The sequence below is a fragment of the Fringilla coelebs genome (assembly GCF_963513975.1).
Source record: "Fringilla coelebs genome assembly, chromosome: 13".
NCBI classification, from domain to species: domain Eukaryota; kingdom Metazoa; phylum Chordata; class Aves; order Passeriformes; family Fringillidae; genus Fringilla; species Fringilla coelebs.
Window position 1 is genome coordinate 11,597,058 of NC_140039.1, and position 18,624 is coordinate 11,615,681.

General features: G+C 41.9%; 1 protein-coding gene across 2 annotated transcripts in view; it reads left to right on the top strand.

Annotated features, from left to right (window-relative positions):
* The window catches only part of CHCHD6 (coiled-coil-helix-coiled-coil-helix domain containing 6), a 109,743-nt gene that overhangs the window by 42,587 nt on the left and 48,532 nt on the right, over positions 1-18,624 (top strand). For both annotated transcript variants that reach the window (XM_084214808.1, XM_084214809.1), the window contains one exon: positions 14,437-14,507. In XM_084214808.1, coding sequence (XP_084070934.1) covers positions 14,437-14,507 — 71 coding nt within the window. The remainder of the gene's footprint in view (positions 1-14,436; positions 14,508-18,624) is intronic.

The window sequence follows — 18,624 nt, forward strand, 5'->3', positions numbered from 1 at the left end:
CCCCTACATACAAGTCCACTGTCATTTTTGGTTTATGGCTGGTGACTTGTCTCAATAAAAATTTCTGCGGAAAAAAAAGTGATAGAAGCCTGAACAAAAAAGCCTTCCAGAACAATATGTTCATGTTGGATCTTCATCATCAATTTAAAGCAGACTCTGTGGGGCTGTACAAATTGATGTCACCTGGTAAAGGTGGGGAGGGATTTCTGTTGAAGGGGATGAGATTTCCATTCCTTGAGTTGGGATGCCAGGCTTGTCTGTGTCCATGAGACCTAGGGATCACTTGCCTACCTTTGAAAAAAACAAGCTGTGTTCAGGTGTTATCTCCAACCAAACCCTCTGCCCTCTCAGTGGGAGTTGAAGATTCAGTGCCCTTTGATAAATGAGTTGATATGTCCTGGCAGGTGTCACTGACACCATTTGTTTTCTCCTGTAATGTCTTGGGGCTGTGTGTGAGCTATTGCCGTGTGTCTAAGGGCTGCTTTGTTTGCCTCTAGTCACAATCTTGCTCTAGCCAGTGCTGTGGGTACCTGGAGGAAGAACAGCTAGTGTGAAATGAACTTTTGGTCTCAAAAAATGTGTTTCCCTTTCAGAAGAATTTCTTGTCCCCATCTCCATAATTGAACCATACAATATCCTTTAGAATTTCATTTTCATTTCCTATCCAATTTGTTCAGTTCTCTGTTCATCCCCAGCCCTTCCTGCAAACCCTTCCTCTCACAAACCCACCAACGCTTTCTTTGAACTTTCAACATCTATGATGCAAAAAAGCAGTTTGCCTTTCAAGCCAGTAGACCAGTACAGCAAAGCACCCAGTTCATCAAAATGTTGATTTAATCTTTTGAGCCCAAGAATAATCCCCAGTGTAGTTTTCTGAAATAGGTTGACAAGATCCATCCTAATCATTCAGATACTTCCAGTTGCTCAGGTTGCCTCTCTGGGGCTGTGTGGCTGCTGCTCTCAGGTGGCAGTGGCTCTTATCAGTCTCCCAGGGCACAGCCTTTGATGTTTAGAGAATAAAAGATCCTCTCCTGTGCATGAATTAAATTTCTGAATGGGAGCAAACTGAAAAGGAAATGAATCTGAAATCATCATCTGAACCAGTTCCATCCTTCCATCCTCTTCTCCTTTTCAGTTTTTCTCAGACATTAAATGTCATGCTGGGGTAAGAGTGTGACAGGGAGGGCAGCATCCCTGATTTCTGCTTTCTGCAGGCATCCATTAGGGCTGAAGAGCATCTTTAGAGGAGGCTAATGCTCCTTGTAGTCTCCCTGCAGGGACAGGTTCTTTCCTTGTTGCTGGTGGTCAACACACAAACTGACTTCCAGTACCTTGTGTTCAATTCACCCATTTAATGGCTTTTTTTGCTGAAAGCTTGTGATGTTTAGTAGTTAATATACCTCAGTACACAGCTTTTAGAGATCAGATAAATTGATTGGTAATTTGATGAACTCAAAGAACATCTATAATAGGGTAACTAAAATGTGTTAGATGTCAGCACAGCCTTTCTGCCTTCTCTGCAGTGTGTATATTCTCCCTTCAATATGTGTTGACTGCTGTACAGTACATTACACCAAATTACAAGCAGCCTCTATGCAAACAGCAGCTAAGTGTTTGCTTCCTCTTCAGCCTGCACGATTAGTGCAGAGATGCCTTTGCAGTCTGTGTGCTGAAGGGTGAACTGTCAGAGCCTTACGGTGATTTTGTTTCCCTGGCATTTAGAGTATCTCTGCAGAGGGAGAGAATGATGCTTATGGGCTGCTTCATCTTGGAGGAATCCATCCTCAGGCTCGACTTGTGAAATAAATGTGGCAATGTGTGGTTTGAACTTAGTGTCTTAACACTGAATTTAGCAGCTGAATTTAGATAACAATCTGGTATCTGGTCTCATCAGTGTATCACTATGAAGACTTGTTAAAGGCAGAACAAAAAGACCTGGAATGTGATCTTGTCTCTTTGTTAGAACTCAACACTGGAGCATTTGTCAAGTCTAGTCCAAAAAGAGCAAAACAAGAGGTTCTTTTGTCTTACTTCTGAGAGCTTTCCCCATTATCTAATATTTCTGATATCCTCCTTTGGCATTTTTTATTCAACCCAATTTTCCCTTAATTTCATTCATTTTCTCATTGCCTAATAGTTTAAATTTCTGTTTCCTCCCTCTTTGTGCTGTTTACATGCTTGTTTATGAGCAGAATTGGTATTTATAAATATGTGTATGTATATTTATATAGCTAACACTGTTACCAATAAAAGCAGTGCTACTTTTCTAATGGAAAAGCAGCAGCACTTGCACACACCCCCCCCTCTGTCTCTCACCTGTTTTTACTGAGGTGCAGTTGTACCTCAACAGCAACTACATCACCCTGCTGCAATAAATACCAGTGCTGCTTGTTATTTCCGTGTAATTCACCAGCCAGTGTACAATTAATTTCTGGCCCTGTTATTGCACTATTGGCTATTTTATGAAGCTGTAGAGAGTTAGCACAGTGAATTGATTAAATGTGTTCCAGACCTTAGGCTGGATTCTGTGTGTCTGCTGGGATTTCGATGATTGAAGCTTGTGCTTCTCTTGGGATATTCCGGGTTTAGACTTAGTCTTGGAAATTGGTTCAGGTAGACAAAACTTCCCTGTGTGTGGAATTCACTTGCATAAGAGCCTGACTTTGGGGAATCTGAGATTTCTATTTCAGCTCACAGTGGTCCTTCCACGTGTGGCAGGAAAAAGGCATTACTATTGTGACTTAAAAATAAAGCCAACAGTGGGATTAGTTTTGAAAAGGTCCTTAAAATTATGACTCTGCCCTTACAGAATATACTGTCATCATGTTAATGGAAAATATGGCTAATAATTACTCTATAAATTGACTCCCTGGAAGATCTCAAATTTGTGCTGAATTAAGTAGTCCTAAGATCAGACTTTAAAAAGGAACTACTCCATATTTACAGTGGCTGTACCTTCTGAAGTGTTTAGTAGTTTACTGTGGGTGTGTTAAATACATGTTTCATGACAGCCTGGGGCCACTTCTCTGAAGATTTTTTTCCCCATCTGCCAGTCATTTTAAAGAAACATAAATAAAAGAGCTACTCCAATTTCTTGAACATATAATGCATGCTCCCCAGAGACCAGGGTGACTCAGAAGTAGCTTGTAAATAACATGTTCAATGTTTTTAAATAGATGTGTACCATCAGGCTTGCAGTGAGGTCTTCAGCCACTGCAGACTTGCTTTGCCTGTCACTGAATCTCCTGGTTTCATGATGATGAGGGGTGGATTTTTGTTTGTTTGGTTTTGGGGTTTGCCCATACATTCTGCTGCCCCAAGGATGATCCCAGACACAGTTTGCCATTAAACACCTTGGTTCAAGTGAAGATTTCCTGGCTCACCCATTTGCATTTTAGCCCCATTGTAAATAAATATGAAATAATGGCCAGTTTTGTTTTGTTTTAGTTAAAAATAGTAAATATACATCTCGTATGCAGTAGAACTATGTGGGAGTTGAACCCTGACAAATGTGGGAAGGAGATTGCCCTGCTAGGTGTTCAGCAGTGGAGTGGCCAGCAGGTAAAAAATGTTGCCCTGCACAGGGGACAGCGAGAGTGAGGAAGGGCCACAAAGACAGGACATGCTGAGAGGCTGCTGAATCTGTGCCCATCTCTGAGGCCACAGAGGAGCAAGAGATGGGAGAAGAAAATGTGGGAGCTGAGATAAAGCTCTAAGCCTCTGGTTTGAGAAGACTTGTAGTAACTAGGTTATTTTATGAGATGAGCTAGCTTTTCTTTCCTTCCCAATTACCGCGTTTCAGGTCTTTTAATAAGAAAACCAGCTTAATTCCTTCTCCTTTCTTCTGCCTCCCCATTCTTCTGAACAGAAGCCAATTTTTTTCTTTCATAATTTCAAGCTGCAAGGTTGCTTTGAGCTTGCACGCCTGGGTCAATTGAGGAGTGCCTGGGTTGTGAATTTTTTTTTTTCCCCCAGAGATGTCTCATGATGTACTGGACAGGACACAGAAATCATCTAATTTGCCCTGACATGCAGCAAGCTTTGAAGTGGCTGGACTGTGGTTCTTGATCAGAGAAGACGACTCATATGGGCGTGTAAAAATGCTGTATTGTGTGCCTGTCTGAGCATGGATATGCATTTTTTTAACCTCATTTTTCATAATAGTTATGTATACCACAGAATCTCCTTTGGCTGTTTAGGGAATTAAATGTAGTGTATGAGACCTCTCACCTTTAGGTCATTTGTTGAGATGCAGCTTCCGTTCACAGCAGCAAAAAGCCATTATGCCTGATGGCTAATCACTCATTTGTGTGGCACTGAGGTAACTCTTCCTGCAGCTAGAGACAAGGGTTTGTTGTAGGAAGAACAAAAAAAAATCCCCCATAATAGTGTCCTAACTGTTGATTTCTGTGAGAGCATCCCAGGGAGGAACACAGCATTTGTCCTTGCTGGCTGAAAACAGAGCACTGCTGGGTTTTAAGTTTGTGTGTTCATTTGTTCTGTGGAGAGAGGATTTACCTCCAGGTCTGAAGTGTTTGTGGTGTTTGCTTTTATTCCCTCCCGTTGATCCCCAGCAAAAGCATAGTTCTGTCCCTTCTTTGTGTTCCTGTTGTCTGAGCTCAAGCTGTCTGTAGTTGAAGAGCTTGAATTTTTTGCTTGGTCTTGTCCAGATACAGGTAAAATACTGATTTTTGGTTTTTTTTTTTTTCATGAGCCTGAAAAAAATACCCAGTTATAAAAACCAGTGTTTCCCCAGCCTCTTTTTCTTACAAAGTTTATCAGCTACAGCAACAAGCCCCTGATAATTAGGATACTTATACAAAAATGCTTCTTCTGGAACTTTGGGGCTACCTATATTTCCTTTTCATTTAATGCCAAGTTCAAGGTCTGTTGTTGCTTGTATGTAGTAATCCTTACTGTCAGACTGTGTTTAGAGATTAAATTCTGAGTAGATTAGCTTGCATCTATGAATGTGTGGCACACTGTGCATGTGACATACTTCCATTTATGTTCCTGAAAAGCCTTGGCAGCAAGACATTATGAGATTTTTCAGGTTTAATGTTAATAAGTAATTATTCCTATTATTGTTTAATAGGCTAAAAAGGAGACCTGCCTTGTTGCCTTTCCTCTGCCTGGATTCTGTAATGAAAGTTCCATATCTGAGCTCGTGGTGCCCAAAAGCTGTGTAAGGCCAGGGTGACATCCTGCCCAGGGCTGTGTCTGGAGTGGTCTCTGCCATCCAGGAATGAAGGAGTTGTGGCTGCTCCTGCTCTCTGTGTGTGTTGGATTTTCATGCTCATGTTTACAGCTTAATAGCCCTGCTGTGAAAGTGCCTCTCTCCCTTGGTTGGAGGTCTGTGGTCCTTCTGGGCTTCTCTTTGGAGCCTTCCCTCTCTGCCAGCTGCTGAGGTGTCTCTTCAATGCCCCTTTAGAGGAGGCAAAATAGCTGCATTAAAAAACAGGTGAAAGAGAAGATTGCTAAAAGCAGAGAGAATGAGGCTGTCAAATGATGGAAATTGCTTACAAATATTTTCTGATTCCTTTCTTATCCCTTCTGCCATCCTTTCTCCTTTGTCCTCCTTGTGTTTTATTTTTATCTTAGGATAAACATCTTATTTATTTTCTGTTTGCTGTGTGCCAAATTTCAATCTTTTGAATGGTAAAATATATATAAAAAGATACTAGTATTCCTTTCTGTGGAATACTGATGCCTTGCAGGGCAAACTAGAGGTTATGTGACAGTGCTATTATAAAGGCAGGCCAAAGGAATCTGTGTTAATCCATTTTCTTTTTCTTGTTATCAATGTTTCGCTTTATATTTTATTTTCCTTTTTAAATAGTAATCAATATTTCTTTGTAGAAGTAGCTTAATAACTTTTTTTTTCCCACCTGTAAAATACATTGTTGCTTTATAATGTTTGTCCAACTATCACTAATAAGGGAGAATGACATAAAGTTATCCTTTGTAATACTATTTTTGAACTGTGGAGCTGGGGACTTTTTCCAGGTATTCATTAACTGAGGTTTCTAGCTCACTGGAAGATAAGTGAACATTGTCCCCATTTTAAAAGTGAGACCCTAATGCTTAAGGTTAGTATTTTCTATAATAGCTTTTTTCTCTTCACTTTTTGGTTATCTGGGTATGGTGTATTTTTTCAGATGTGCTGATTACCCATAAGTTGAGCTTGAAGTTTTGAATAATGAGCTTCTGAGCATCTCCAGACAGAGCCATGAGCCAGCAGGCACTTCTGAAAGTGTGGATTTGTCTGTGTCATTAACCGTGTACAATGACCTGTGAAGTCCTAGCAGTCTTTTTGGCTGTAATCATTAAACCAGTCTCTCCTACAGGATAAAATGGGAAGAGAGCCTGCAAGCACAGTGAGAGAACCTTGACTGAAAATACAAATATCTTCAGAAAATGCTCTGGGAGTAATAGTAATAAAGAAAAAGTACAGTGGCAAAATAAATTGCTGCTGATACAATTTTTCTTCCTCTCTCAAGTTTGCCTCTAGTATGGCAGATTTTCTCCCTTCGATAAATAAATGCAAAGATGGGAATTGCTGCCAAAAACTGTCACATTTCTGGAACTTTCAGCCCCTGATTATTCACATTAAGCCTCTCCCCCCACCCCCCAGCAGTACAGTATTCTGAATATGTACACCCACCATTCTGTCAGATCTGTGCAGTCTGTGTCTGGTTCATCTTCTGTGTCTTTGATGTGCTCCATAACGTAGGCAAAGAGAGGTCTGATAGTCTCTCTAAAAACCTGACAGTTTGTGTGACAATCTGTCCACGAATCCACAGGCTCCTTGTCAACCAAATGAGCCTTTGAATATCAGAGGTTTCAGAACAGCGCTTGCAGCATTGCATATGCACCAAGGGGAGAGTACAACAGGCTTCCTTGTAACCTGAGAGATGTCTGCCTTTTCCTTAATCATTCCAGGGACATCTCATCATTGCTTGTTGGCTGGTTCTCAGCCCCGCACATGTCGGGGTTATTTAGCAAAGCTTGATTTACTGGAAACTGCACGTGGAGAATAATTTGTAGTTGGGAGTAGAGGAAAAACCCTAGGAGGGGGTGGAACTTCCAGGCTTTGGCTTACTTCTGTTTTTCAGCGGTTTTTTGTTTGTTTCTTATAGTGACTTTCTTCCCTGCAGTTCCTTTACCCATGCAAGTGTATGGATGTGATGCATTTTCTTCAGTATTCTCCAGTTCTCTTGTGCTTCCTGTTGCCTTGGTTCCTCTATTCTGCCTTCCTCTGGGAACCCAGTGTACTGTATTCCTTAGCTACCTGTTGTGTAAAAGGATGGGGTCATGCATTTAACTCAGCTTTCTTTTTTTCAACTGGGACAGGAACTGTTAACTGGGCCAGCTGCTGCAGTTTATAAATGGGACTTAGGGATATTCTCAGCAGAGAGAGATGGAAGTTTTAGCTGCAGCATGACTGTCCGAGGTGGTGGGAGTTTTGTTGGAGGCTCTGTCAAATACCAGCTTTGGCATGATGGCATTAAATCTTAGCTCAAATGTTCCTTCCTTCCTTTCTTCCTTCCCAAAATAAGCTCCTGTGACAGGCCTGACAGGAGAATGTGCTTCGTATCTTTTTTATTGTATGACAAGTATTTGATGGCTGCCAGTTTTGTTTGATGGAGTTTTTTTCCCCTCTTTATTCCCCCTTGAAAGTGCTGGTCAGCCTTTGAGTGAAACTTCCGTCTGCATTTCTTAGAACTCTTGATATTCTGGCAATTTCCTTCTTTCTTCTCCGTTTCCCTTGGCATCGATTCTCTGCGTTCCTGTCACTCTCTCATGGACAATGCTCAGTTGTTTGAGGCAGCAACCTGTGATCTCGGAGCTCATCCTGACTGTGTGTGGACCTGCTGGTAGGACCCAGGTGCCCCTGCAGGATGAGTTGTGCAGCTGCCCAGCACAGGTGCTGGGATCTGGCAGGGGTGCTGTGCCCTTAGTGCTGTGGGCACCACGTTATCTGTGCAGGTCAGCCACGTGCAGGACTCCTCTGAAGCAGATGCTGAAAACTCTTGATGTTTAATCGATGCCTGGGAAGCCTGTTTACCTGCACTTGTCAGGTGTAATTGATTCGGGCATTTACTGTGAATTCCTCACCTTAGCTAAACTTCAGGCTGGGAGGAGAGCAGGGTGATACTCCCCTGCAGCAGTACTGGCATTAATCTGGGCCTTTCACAATGCTGTTGCTGTCCTTTCCAGAAAGCCTGAGTTACCTGCTGGAATTTTATGGCCTTTCTCTTTGAAGCCGCTTTTACTTTGCAGAGTTTGTTTAAAGAATTGGCAATGCTTTGTTTGTAGTCTTTCAGGAGGGTGTGCTTTAATGCAGCCTCATATAAACACAGTGTTTCTTTCTCTTTTCTCCTCCTTTCCCTTTTAATTGCTTCTGTAGTAATAATTTCTTTTTTGCTGGTTGCCTTTCTAACTTGAAGATAACATAAGGCTTTTCTGCCTGCTTCCAGGGAGGCACTTGAAGCTTTTGGAAGTCCCTAAAACCATTTTGCTGTGGGGTACCTGTTTTTAATTAGACTCTTCCCAGGGTACCTTCATAGACAGCCTGACTCTGGTGTGGGATCGCAGCCTGGGTCTGTAAACCCATTTTCACTTGGATGGAGTATCTCGGTGTGGGACCCTGGTTCTGGGAAGTCCTGGGATGCATATTTTTATTTGAGTCACCATGTGCTTTAGGGACTGTAGCTTAACCTTTTTGTACCTAGTTATCCTGTGTTATCCACAAGATAAATCCAGCCATGTTCCTTCTCCCCAGCTCTGCCTCCCTCAAGCTTTGTGGAGATACAAAGTGTGCTGTGGGATTTTATCTGTGAGAAGCTTTCTAGATATGCTGCAGAATTAATATTTTGCTTTCAACTCAGGATAATATTGCAGACACGAGAAGATCTGTTCAAAGAGGAATGTACTTCTGCTCCTGACTAGTTTAACTTGCCTGTGTTCTTACTGTGGACACTACTCTCTTTATGCTTTCTCTGAATCTTAATCCAAAATTTATGATCTCACAGCTTATTGCCGAAGGAAAGAATAGAATGGAACAAATTCAATGCTCTCATTTCATTATTGGTCTCAGCGGGAGGAATGGATGAACCCACACATGAACAGCAAACAACAGAGCTGTGTTTAGAAGTTGGCTTTGGCTGAAAAAAAGTCTCTTTTTTTTCATATCAGCAAGCTGTTTGTAGTTCCTTGCATCTTTTCTCTGTTACCTTTTAAGAAAAAAAGCATATGAATTTTCAAAAAAGCAGTTTAACCCTTAGCTTCTATGCTCTGGTGACATGCTCTATAGGGGAGTTTCTCTTCCTTGTTAATTGGCTTTTATTTTTATGTGCATTTGATGGGAAGGAGGAAATGTGAATGAGCTAACTGCTTGCTGATACCAGCAAATGGGCTGAACAGAAACTCCAGAGGAGTGAGCTCAGGAGGTGAAGGGTTTGTTTCTTGCAGCATATTCTGAAATTCCCGAACTCCCTGTTTTGGACCAAAGCTGATAGCAGTGATTGATTGTGTGGGTTGATTTTAACACATCCACGGGGTCATCCAGGGAGCAGATTGGTTTGGCTCATCTGCCTCTGTACCTGAGGGAGGCATGCAGGTACATGGGGTAATTTTTCAAATCTGTTAGGAGCTGTTTGCGTGAGACTTCTGAGTGGTGAGAATGAACAGCCTGACCTACAGCGCGTGTGAAGCAGTGACCTGCTGAGGTGTGGGGAACCTGGGAGCACCTTTGCTGCCCTGAGGCACTGCTGGCAGCAAAGCTGGCTCCCAAAGCTGGCACTGACCCGTGCTTCTCTGCAGCTTCCATGGCAGCAGCTGCGTCCAGGGCATGTGTGTGCCGCCTGTCCCCAAGAGTGTGCAGGCAGGCCACAGTTGTGCTGCTCCTCAGGATGGTGTGAGGTCTTATTTCTGGCTTCAGAAGCAGCTGGAAGCAGGAATTTGAACGTCTTCCAGCTGACATTTGCTATGTAAGAAGTAATCTTTGCTTTCCTTACGTGTTTCTCTCAGAAATTTGCGGTGCCCTTGTGTGGCACACCACGTATTGCCCTGCTCACAGCGCTGCCTCCCGTGCTCTTTTGGGTTTGAGAGGGGCTTGCAAAGGGCATTTTGCTGCAGGCTGGTGAGCGTGGATGTCAGGAGAAGGGATGGAAGCAGCGCGTCTGTCAGGTGCGAGGCAGATTGCACCATCCAATCTCCGCCTGTCGTCTGCAGCATTTGTCAGGGCATCCACTGCCCTGCTCGTTTCATCACAGCTATCACTGGCATTCATCTAGGCTGGCAGCATTTCAACAGCTGTTAATCCTCTTTGTATCTCTAAACACTGTGACCACTGACAAGCTTCTGTACTCTGAGGTGTCAAAATATCTCAGGATATCTGTGGTGGTGGTGGTTGGGTTTGTTGGTTTTAAATCAAGACACCTTCTAATCTATTGGCCCAAACTGAAACCTGATGGGGAAATCTTTGTCCCAGTGTCAGGTTTTTAATGCTGCTGCTTGATGCTCACAAATAATTTAACCTGAAATCTGATTAATTTTGATTTCCTCATGCTTGTTTTGCTCAGTTTTCTGTTTTACATGTTACTGCAAGTAGCACATGTTTCACTGAAGTTGTAAGGAATGTGATTTAATGTCTGTGTGAAAATGAGCTTGCAGGGTTTTCTCTTTATGTTTCAATTACTTTCCCTCCTGAAATAACCCTGAGAACTCAGTCTTCTGCTATTATGTTTTCTTGCTTTCTTTGCTATATGTTCTGGAAAGGGTCTGGGCAGTGTAGTGAGGTGTAGTAGTGAGTGTTGGAGTTTCTCTGCATGTTTGCAGCCAAGGAGGAATGCTGAATTAAAATTACTCCAAATTTAGCTCTAAGTTTTAAAATTGATTCCCTTTGGAAGGGATTTTTTAGCACAAGGGTGTTTTGGAAGAGTGGAGAGCAAGGGTATAGCAGCAAATCTGTTGTAGAAAAAGAGCAGGGTAAAGGAAAGTGGTTCTGTTGCACTTTAGGCTCTGGTTCTGTATTTTTACCACTTCTTGGTGTTTTTATTATTTGCTACGAACCATCATTTAATAGCAGGGGAAAATCTTTCAAACTAACATTTCTTTGCTTAGTTTGTTTGTCTTCTCTGGAGAGCTCTCTCCCCATATGACAAAGCTCTGATGTTCTGAAGTTGACTCCCCTAAGGCTCAGCTTTATTGAGAGAAGTGAAACATTTTAGGTGGTTCATTCATTCTTTCTGTGTCTTTTGTTATTTGAGCCCTTATGGTGTCCTTTGGTCATGTTTTTAAACTTATTTCTGCAACTAAGACTGCCAGGAGCTTTATTTAATAATAGTTGAGGTCTCATGTTCAACTTTTTCTTTGTGAGCTGCCATTTTATCTCAAGCATCAAATAATGTGAAAGTAAATTAAAAGCAGCGTTCATGTCTTGTAATTTCGTGTGGAATGTTCTCTCTCTTACTGTACTACTGAATATCGTTTTATGAAGATAAAGGACTTCACTAAGACTACAGGCAGCTCAGACTTTGTTTCAAGTGCAAATAGCACACCTTGATCCTGCTGAATAGCCCTTGTGAGGAGGTGACCCTGCTGAAGCTGGGGGAAGTGCTCAGGTGGTTCCCGGCTTAGCTCCTCATTTGCAGCTGTATTATAAAGCCCTCGAAAGTTCTAGGCCACTGGAACGTTCTCTTCTGCCATAGTGTGGTGGGTAAACTGCTGAAAATGGAGCAGATCTTGTGTTTGAAGTAGTATAGATGAGAATACTTGGAAAATTATTCTCTATTAGTAGAAGCCCCAGATCACAGAACCTGCTGTGTCTGTGTTCATGCTGAAAGGCCCTTCTCTTTCCCATTTAGCCCATTTGTTGCTCATTTAATGTTTAGGACAAAAGGGAATGGGACTTTCCCAAGGTTGGAAAGGGTCTAAAGGCCAAGGAAGATGTATTTTAAAAATCTGCTTGTTGAACAACCTCAGATTTAAATTGTAGCCCCCTGTTTTTAATATTTGGGGAAACATTTAAAGGTAGTGATTCATAGGATTAGAAATATTGTTTTATTGGGTTTTAGAGTTTTTGGAGGGGAAAGGTCTCAACCAAAAGCAAGAGGCCCAGTTGGATCACAGGGAAAGATGTTTCCTTTTAATTTTTAAAACTCAGCAGCTTTATCTGCAGGTTGAAGGTGTTCTATGCCCCTCTTCAATCTTTGCATGATGCCTGGTGGTTGCTTTGAGACCAAGCCTTTCCTCCTTCCCCTCACTGAGATTCTTGCCTCTGTTCAGGCTCTCACTTGCCTGCTTTTAGCACCTTCAGAATTCAGAACTAAAGCCTGGGTTCCTTTCCGAGCTGTTTTTGTCCATGTCCGTTGTTGAAGATGATCCTGGCCCAAGCGCTGGACAGTTGAACTTTAATAAAGTGGGTAAGGTTGTGCCACAACCACTTTAATCAACAGCACATCCAGCAGGTGATTCTGTTGGCCATTGTTCCTTCCTTCAGGTGGGTTAAATGTGACCTCATGCTGGGGCTCACGTACAACAGATTTGTTCCTGTTTTCCTCTCCCGCTGCTGTTTCACTGCAGAGTGCTGCAGGCTAATGGTGTCTGATGGGACTGCTTCCTATTGCCTGAAAAATGTTTAAATTTGCTACCTTGCTTTCTCACTTTCCCACTTTCTGATCTCTCAGATCCAGTCCCTTTGAGAAATCAGACAGTATGAAATATGAAAATTGCTTGGGTAGTAATTGGAGAAATGGTGAGACCTTTGAAGCCCAATGGAGATAACGCTTACATCTACTTATTCACATTATTTAATTTTTAATGGCAAATTTAATTAATGAAGCGCAGGTCTTGTGGTTTCATGTGTGAATAAGTAACAGCAGGGAGCTGTAAGTCATGAGGTCTGTTTACTGGCCAGAGAAAAAGGCACCATTAAAAGCTGAACTTTTCAATATAGGAAGGAGAAAAATGGATTTAATAGCATTGAAGTTTGACCACTCTGTAATAAGTAAGTAAACAAAAACATTAACGATAATTTTCTGGTAAAATGCATTTTGAAGTGGTTAATCCTTCATGATTCCTCAGTTTAAATCTGTCTCCTAGGTCAAAGTTTGAAAAGTCAAATCTGTTCTGTGTTTCTTTTGGTATGTAACATAAATTCAAGCACTAAAGATAAAACGCTTAAATATAGCACCTTGAAGCCCAGGTTCTGAAAACCTTTATAAACCTTTCAATTAGCTGAGCTTCACACAACTTCAGAGATACAGGCAGCTGTTATCCCTCACTTGCAGATGGAAAATGGTGACTTGCCCAAGATTGCACAAGTGGCAGAACCACTAATAGAACTTGAGTTATATCTGTCCTTTCCTTTTTCCAACCACTGAACAGTATGTGTTGGCTCATCATGCGCAGGACCAGCTGCATTTATGGGAAAATAAATGAAGAAGGGCAAGAATAGTATTCTATATAAAATGACCAAATCTGGGGAGAGACGAGATAGCAGCTCAAACTGGCCCTAAATGAATCGCCGTCCTTGCTTTCAATACCATTTTGTCACTTTTTTTGATTGATTATTGCATATTTTCTGCCTGTGCCTTTTCAGAGTAAGAGCCTTGCAGATGAGCTCTGCACAGGCGGTTGCCAGCGGAGTCCAGTGGCTTTGCCTAAAGCAGCTTTATCAGCAGCTTAGTGACACGAGAGCTGTAGCGCACTCGCTGGGGGAGTGCAGCCCTTCCCTCCTGCTGGTTGTGCCTGGGAGGCTCCTCAGTGCAGCCCAGGGGAGGAATTCATCCTCCACATGTAGTGACTGAGCAATTGTCAGCTAAAACTCTTTCTGTGCAAGTTCAGGAGAATTTAATGCAAACCTCTTAAGCCCTGCAGCAAGACACTCAAGACTCTGTTTGGCAGCGCCTTAACTGAGACCTGATACGCCTTCCTATGTTGTTAGAAGGGAAACAGGCTGCATAATTTTCTTTTAAAGAATAAGTAACATAAGTAGAAGCGCTGAAATGTAAAATGGATTTTCCAGTGCTAGCAGCCAATTTTGATACTTGCATGTCAGTAACTTACAAGATCCTTCACAGCAATTAATGAAAGAAGAGAACAAAACATGACCAAACTCAAAATAGCTCTGTGCTGGAAACACCTTGTTTTTGTGGTTTCATGGAATAGCCAAAGCTCATAGTTGGTTGGTAGTGACCTTTTCCCCCTTTTTCCTTTCAGTAAAGTGAGCCTTGGAATGAAGGATGTGTTGTGGCCTTGATGCATTTTGTTGAAAATAAAATCGACTCTTGAATATTTCTGACGTTCTTTGAACTGAATATTCTGTTTGTTGTTGGAAATTGTTATTAATTATAGAAGATGGCTTTGTGACAAGATAAGATCTGAAATGCCTTTAATTTTTAGAGCTGAGCATTCTATTCTTTGTTTCAGAATGCAGAGATCTACAAGATGACATCCGAGCAGTATGAGGAGGCAATCACCAAGGCAGAGGAGCAGATCAAGTGAGGAGCCATTTTGTTCTTTTCAGCAGTTCCAGTTGCATTCCATAACATTTTGTGTGTTGTTTCTGCATGTTCCTGTAAACAGAGTGTGGAGTTACCTTGTGTCAGGTACTGAGGGGACTGAGGAGGTGCAAGCTGGCATCTTCTCTTTCTGTGCTATGCTTGCAGAGTTTAGTATAAAATTGATAGATCTTGCAAGGAAGAATGAAGGAGAAGAGAGGGACTTAAAAAATTAATATTAAATAGGAATATTTACTAGGGTTTTTAAACAGCAATGGAACATGTTTAATCCGTTCTCACTTTGACCCATTGTACTTAACCTACACGCTGTAGCATTGGGCTGGTGCATGTGGGTAGGAAGAATGGCACCACTTCTAAAGTTTTCATTGTCCAGGGGAAAAAAAGATAAACAGTCTAAATCCCATCCCTGTTAGCTTCAAATCAGAGTTGTAATTTTCATGAATGCTTTCTTAGAATGGGTGCAGTGATTTTTCTGGTCTTTTTTATTTGCCTTAGCACAATAAGTGGACCTTTATTGTTGCCTTTTTACCATGAGCATATATAGTGTTTAAATTATATTTGTATTTGTCAGTAGTGTTATATAACTTATTGTTCCACATGCACTAACAGCTGCCCAAGAAAAAATATTTTCTATAATTCTTAAATATTAATGAGGCTGAAGCAATTACGCTGTCAAGAGCAGCACTCGAATCTCAGTTGGGTAAACAGTTGGCCAACATGCAATAAACTGGAGTAGCAGCATATGTAGTCCGGTTGGGTCCAATCCAGACTCTACAATACTTAATTGCATAAATAGATAATATAGTAGTGATGAATATATTAGTGGGGTGTGCAGTATATTGTGCTGTCTTTATTTAAAATTATGTTTAACTGCCAAAGCATCACATAACCTGTTGTAATTTCACATTTTTGTTTGGACAGTCAAGCAATAAGTTGCTAAAGAAGCCAAAACAAGGCAGCTAACACATTGCTTGCATTTCCATCCTGTTTTCCATAGCAGAATTTTAAATTCTCTTTTGAAATAAAATTTAAAAAATTCGTAGGACATAACTTTCTTATAGTCTTTGATCAATGGAATCTTTTCTTGGATTTGCTTCTGCAAATGTGTGATCACTTGTTGTGAACTGGTGTAGTGGTGATTTATCCTTGTGACTTGGTAAAGGAAGTGATTGGGACCTGGGATCGTGTTCTTCACTTACTAGTACAGGCTGTAACTACCTTATTTTTTATAGGCAGTCTGAAGGTTGGTTCCTGATGTTTCAGTTTCCTTTGGTCTGTTCTGTTTCTTGTGGAAATGAAGACTGGTAATGTAGGAAACTCAGGAATGCAGCCATTTCTTGCAAAGGTTAGTGGCAGAGACCAACACAAATGCTAATGAATTCTTTCTTTCAAGATTCAGAGAGTGTGCTTGTGGTCTCTTAAGGGCTTCTTCCCCTTTTCTTTGAGCTTTTATTATCTAACAGTCCCTGGCTTCTGGCCTTATTGTACAGTGCTCTTGAATTTGATGGCAATATGAACTTGAGCCATTATAAAGGGACAGATTCCTTGGGCTGTCTTCTTTGCAGCAAAAAGAGACACCTGCCCTAATGTGAATTTTGTGTGAAAAAATAGCATGGCTGGGAGTGTCTTGAAAAGGGATGAGTGGCATGAGTGAAACCGAAGGTGAAGTTAAATATCATGCATTCCAGTTCTTCACAGTAGAAATTCTCAGCAGTAGCCAGGATTGCACTGAGGTGAGCTTTGGAGTTCATGGTCTGGGACTGATAATGCCCTTTGATAATTGTACATGCAGGAAGAATCATTGCTTTCCCCCATCAGCCTGCAGTGTGTCACTTCCATCAGCATGCAGTGACCCTTTCCAGAGTGTTGCTTTGTGTACAGCAGACTGTACAAACACTCCTGAAGTGTTCTTGTGCCTCACACCTGGGTCATGATAGGCTGGGACGGGGTTAGGGAAGGTTCCTTCCTACACTGGCATCTGTGCTCAATTGGTAGGACTTGAAGTCTCTGAGTTGTGAGGATCTCTTGTTAGGCATCCTACATTCAAGTCTTTCTACAGCCTGTTTATTGAAATAGCCTGCCAGATCCTGTGACTTCACTGGAAGGAGTAGTTTGCTTATCCTGGTTTGCACTTTTGTATTAAACCTGCAAGCACAGTTGGTGCTAAGATAGGTTAGTTGGTGCTAAGATAGGTCAGTCTGATTTATGCAGATCTAGTTCTTTGGTTCACAGGAATGAACTGACACTCCTGCAAAATTATGTGTAGTGGAATATTAGCCAAAGGATGAATGAAGTACAGGTCTGCCTGTTTCCAGTGCTGGACTATGATATCTCCTTAAGGAACGAAACCAGGAGTGGCACTTTCTCCAACTGCAGAGAGTCCATTTCCTTCACCATCGTGTCTCTTCCCAAGCTTCTGTTATCCCTGTTACACTGTGAATACCTGCCCCTGGTACGAGTGCCTTCTGAGACCAGTCTACCCTGTATTTGTTCTCTGCCACTGTGCATCAGCGGAGCTGGTGGAGGGAAAGGGAAATAGGGCTGGGGCTCTTTCCACAGTGAGCACCCTGTTTTTCAGAGTCCGTGTTGAAGCAAAGAGAAGAAATATCTGAAACAAAACCCCAGTGTTTTCTTGGCATTTAATGATTTTTGTAATTCTTTTATCAACACTTACAGCTCTGCACAAGTGGTCAAGCATTCCATGGACTGTTTCCACTCCTTAGTGAGTGTCAAGCATTGCAGAATTTAGGAATATTGTACACCTTTCTACCAATGACCCTTCACAGCATGCCTGCGAGGTAGGCAAGTAAACCTTCCTGTCTCCCTTTGTATAAAAACAGAAGTGGAGTACTTAGTGCTGAGCTTCATATTAAATCACTGACACAGTCATTAGCTCTTGGTTTCCACTTCAAGGTTTGATTTCTGCATGGCCTGACTTGTGCAGTGGACTTCATCTCTTCACCTTAAGCCAACCTGCTCTCATCTCCACATACCTCCTATCAGAGAGTCTCCTTCTCCTTTGTTCTGGGCTCTGTCCAACCTGTTTTATTTCCTCCCAGGAAAAAGATCCTAGCAACAAGATACCACTGAGCACAGCTTTCAGCGCCTTAAGCAACTTGCCCTTGTTGCTTCCATGCTGTGGTGAATTGGACAGTTGCCATGGACATATTGTCTCAACTATGTTGTTATAATTGGTGCATTGTTATTTTTCTCTTTTGTTAACCAACAGAATTAAAGTCAGGGGACCTAGAACTTCCCCTGCCTTCTTTCCCTGTTTAGCAAACTGTGCACATCAGTAACCACCCACAAAGGAAGCAGCGTGTAAATAAAAAGCCAGTGCTCCCCACCCTTCCCTTCATTCCACATCCTTTTCTCAGTGTTCATAGAGCCATGACTCAGACTGGGTTTAGAGAAGACAACTTGCTAATCCCCTCCCTGCTACAGAGAATAAAATGGCATTTCATTCCAGGCTGTATTAATGCACTCGCTCCAGGGATAAAGCAGCACTCCCAAAAGGCAGTGGCCAAATTTTCTTTCTGTTGCGTTGTCTTTGTCTTCTTTTGAGTGTTACATTTAGATTAGCTTCTGAGGATTAAATGTTATTACAGTCCCTGAATCTGTTAAGGGGATGGAAAAAACCATCAGTAAAGAGGTTATGGCTTAGTGCAGCACTCTAGATTTATCCTCAATATGCTGGTTTGGGCTTTTTGGGTTTGGTGGGGTTTTTTTTTTTGTGTGTGTGTGTGTGTGATTTATTTTCTTTTGTGAAGGTTGTCTTATCACTTTTTAAAAAATGTATTTGTTTTTGTAGTTGTTACTTTTGGATGCAAGAATTGGCCTGGGTGGGGGTGTGACTCCAACAGGTAAAGCTGCAGGAGTCGGGTGAGGGGATTAGGAAGCTGTTAAAAGATAAAATTGTTGGGAAGCTGAGTTTCCCTCTGAAGTCTCCCTGTAGCTTTCAGAACTGTTTCTGAAGCTGCTTACTGATGACTCTGTTGCTTTGCATGTTGTGCTGAGAGGACTGTATGTGCTTTGTGCTGTTATCAGGGAGTGCATAAAGAATGTCAGTTGGTCTTACCCTGGTGGAGATCAGCTG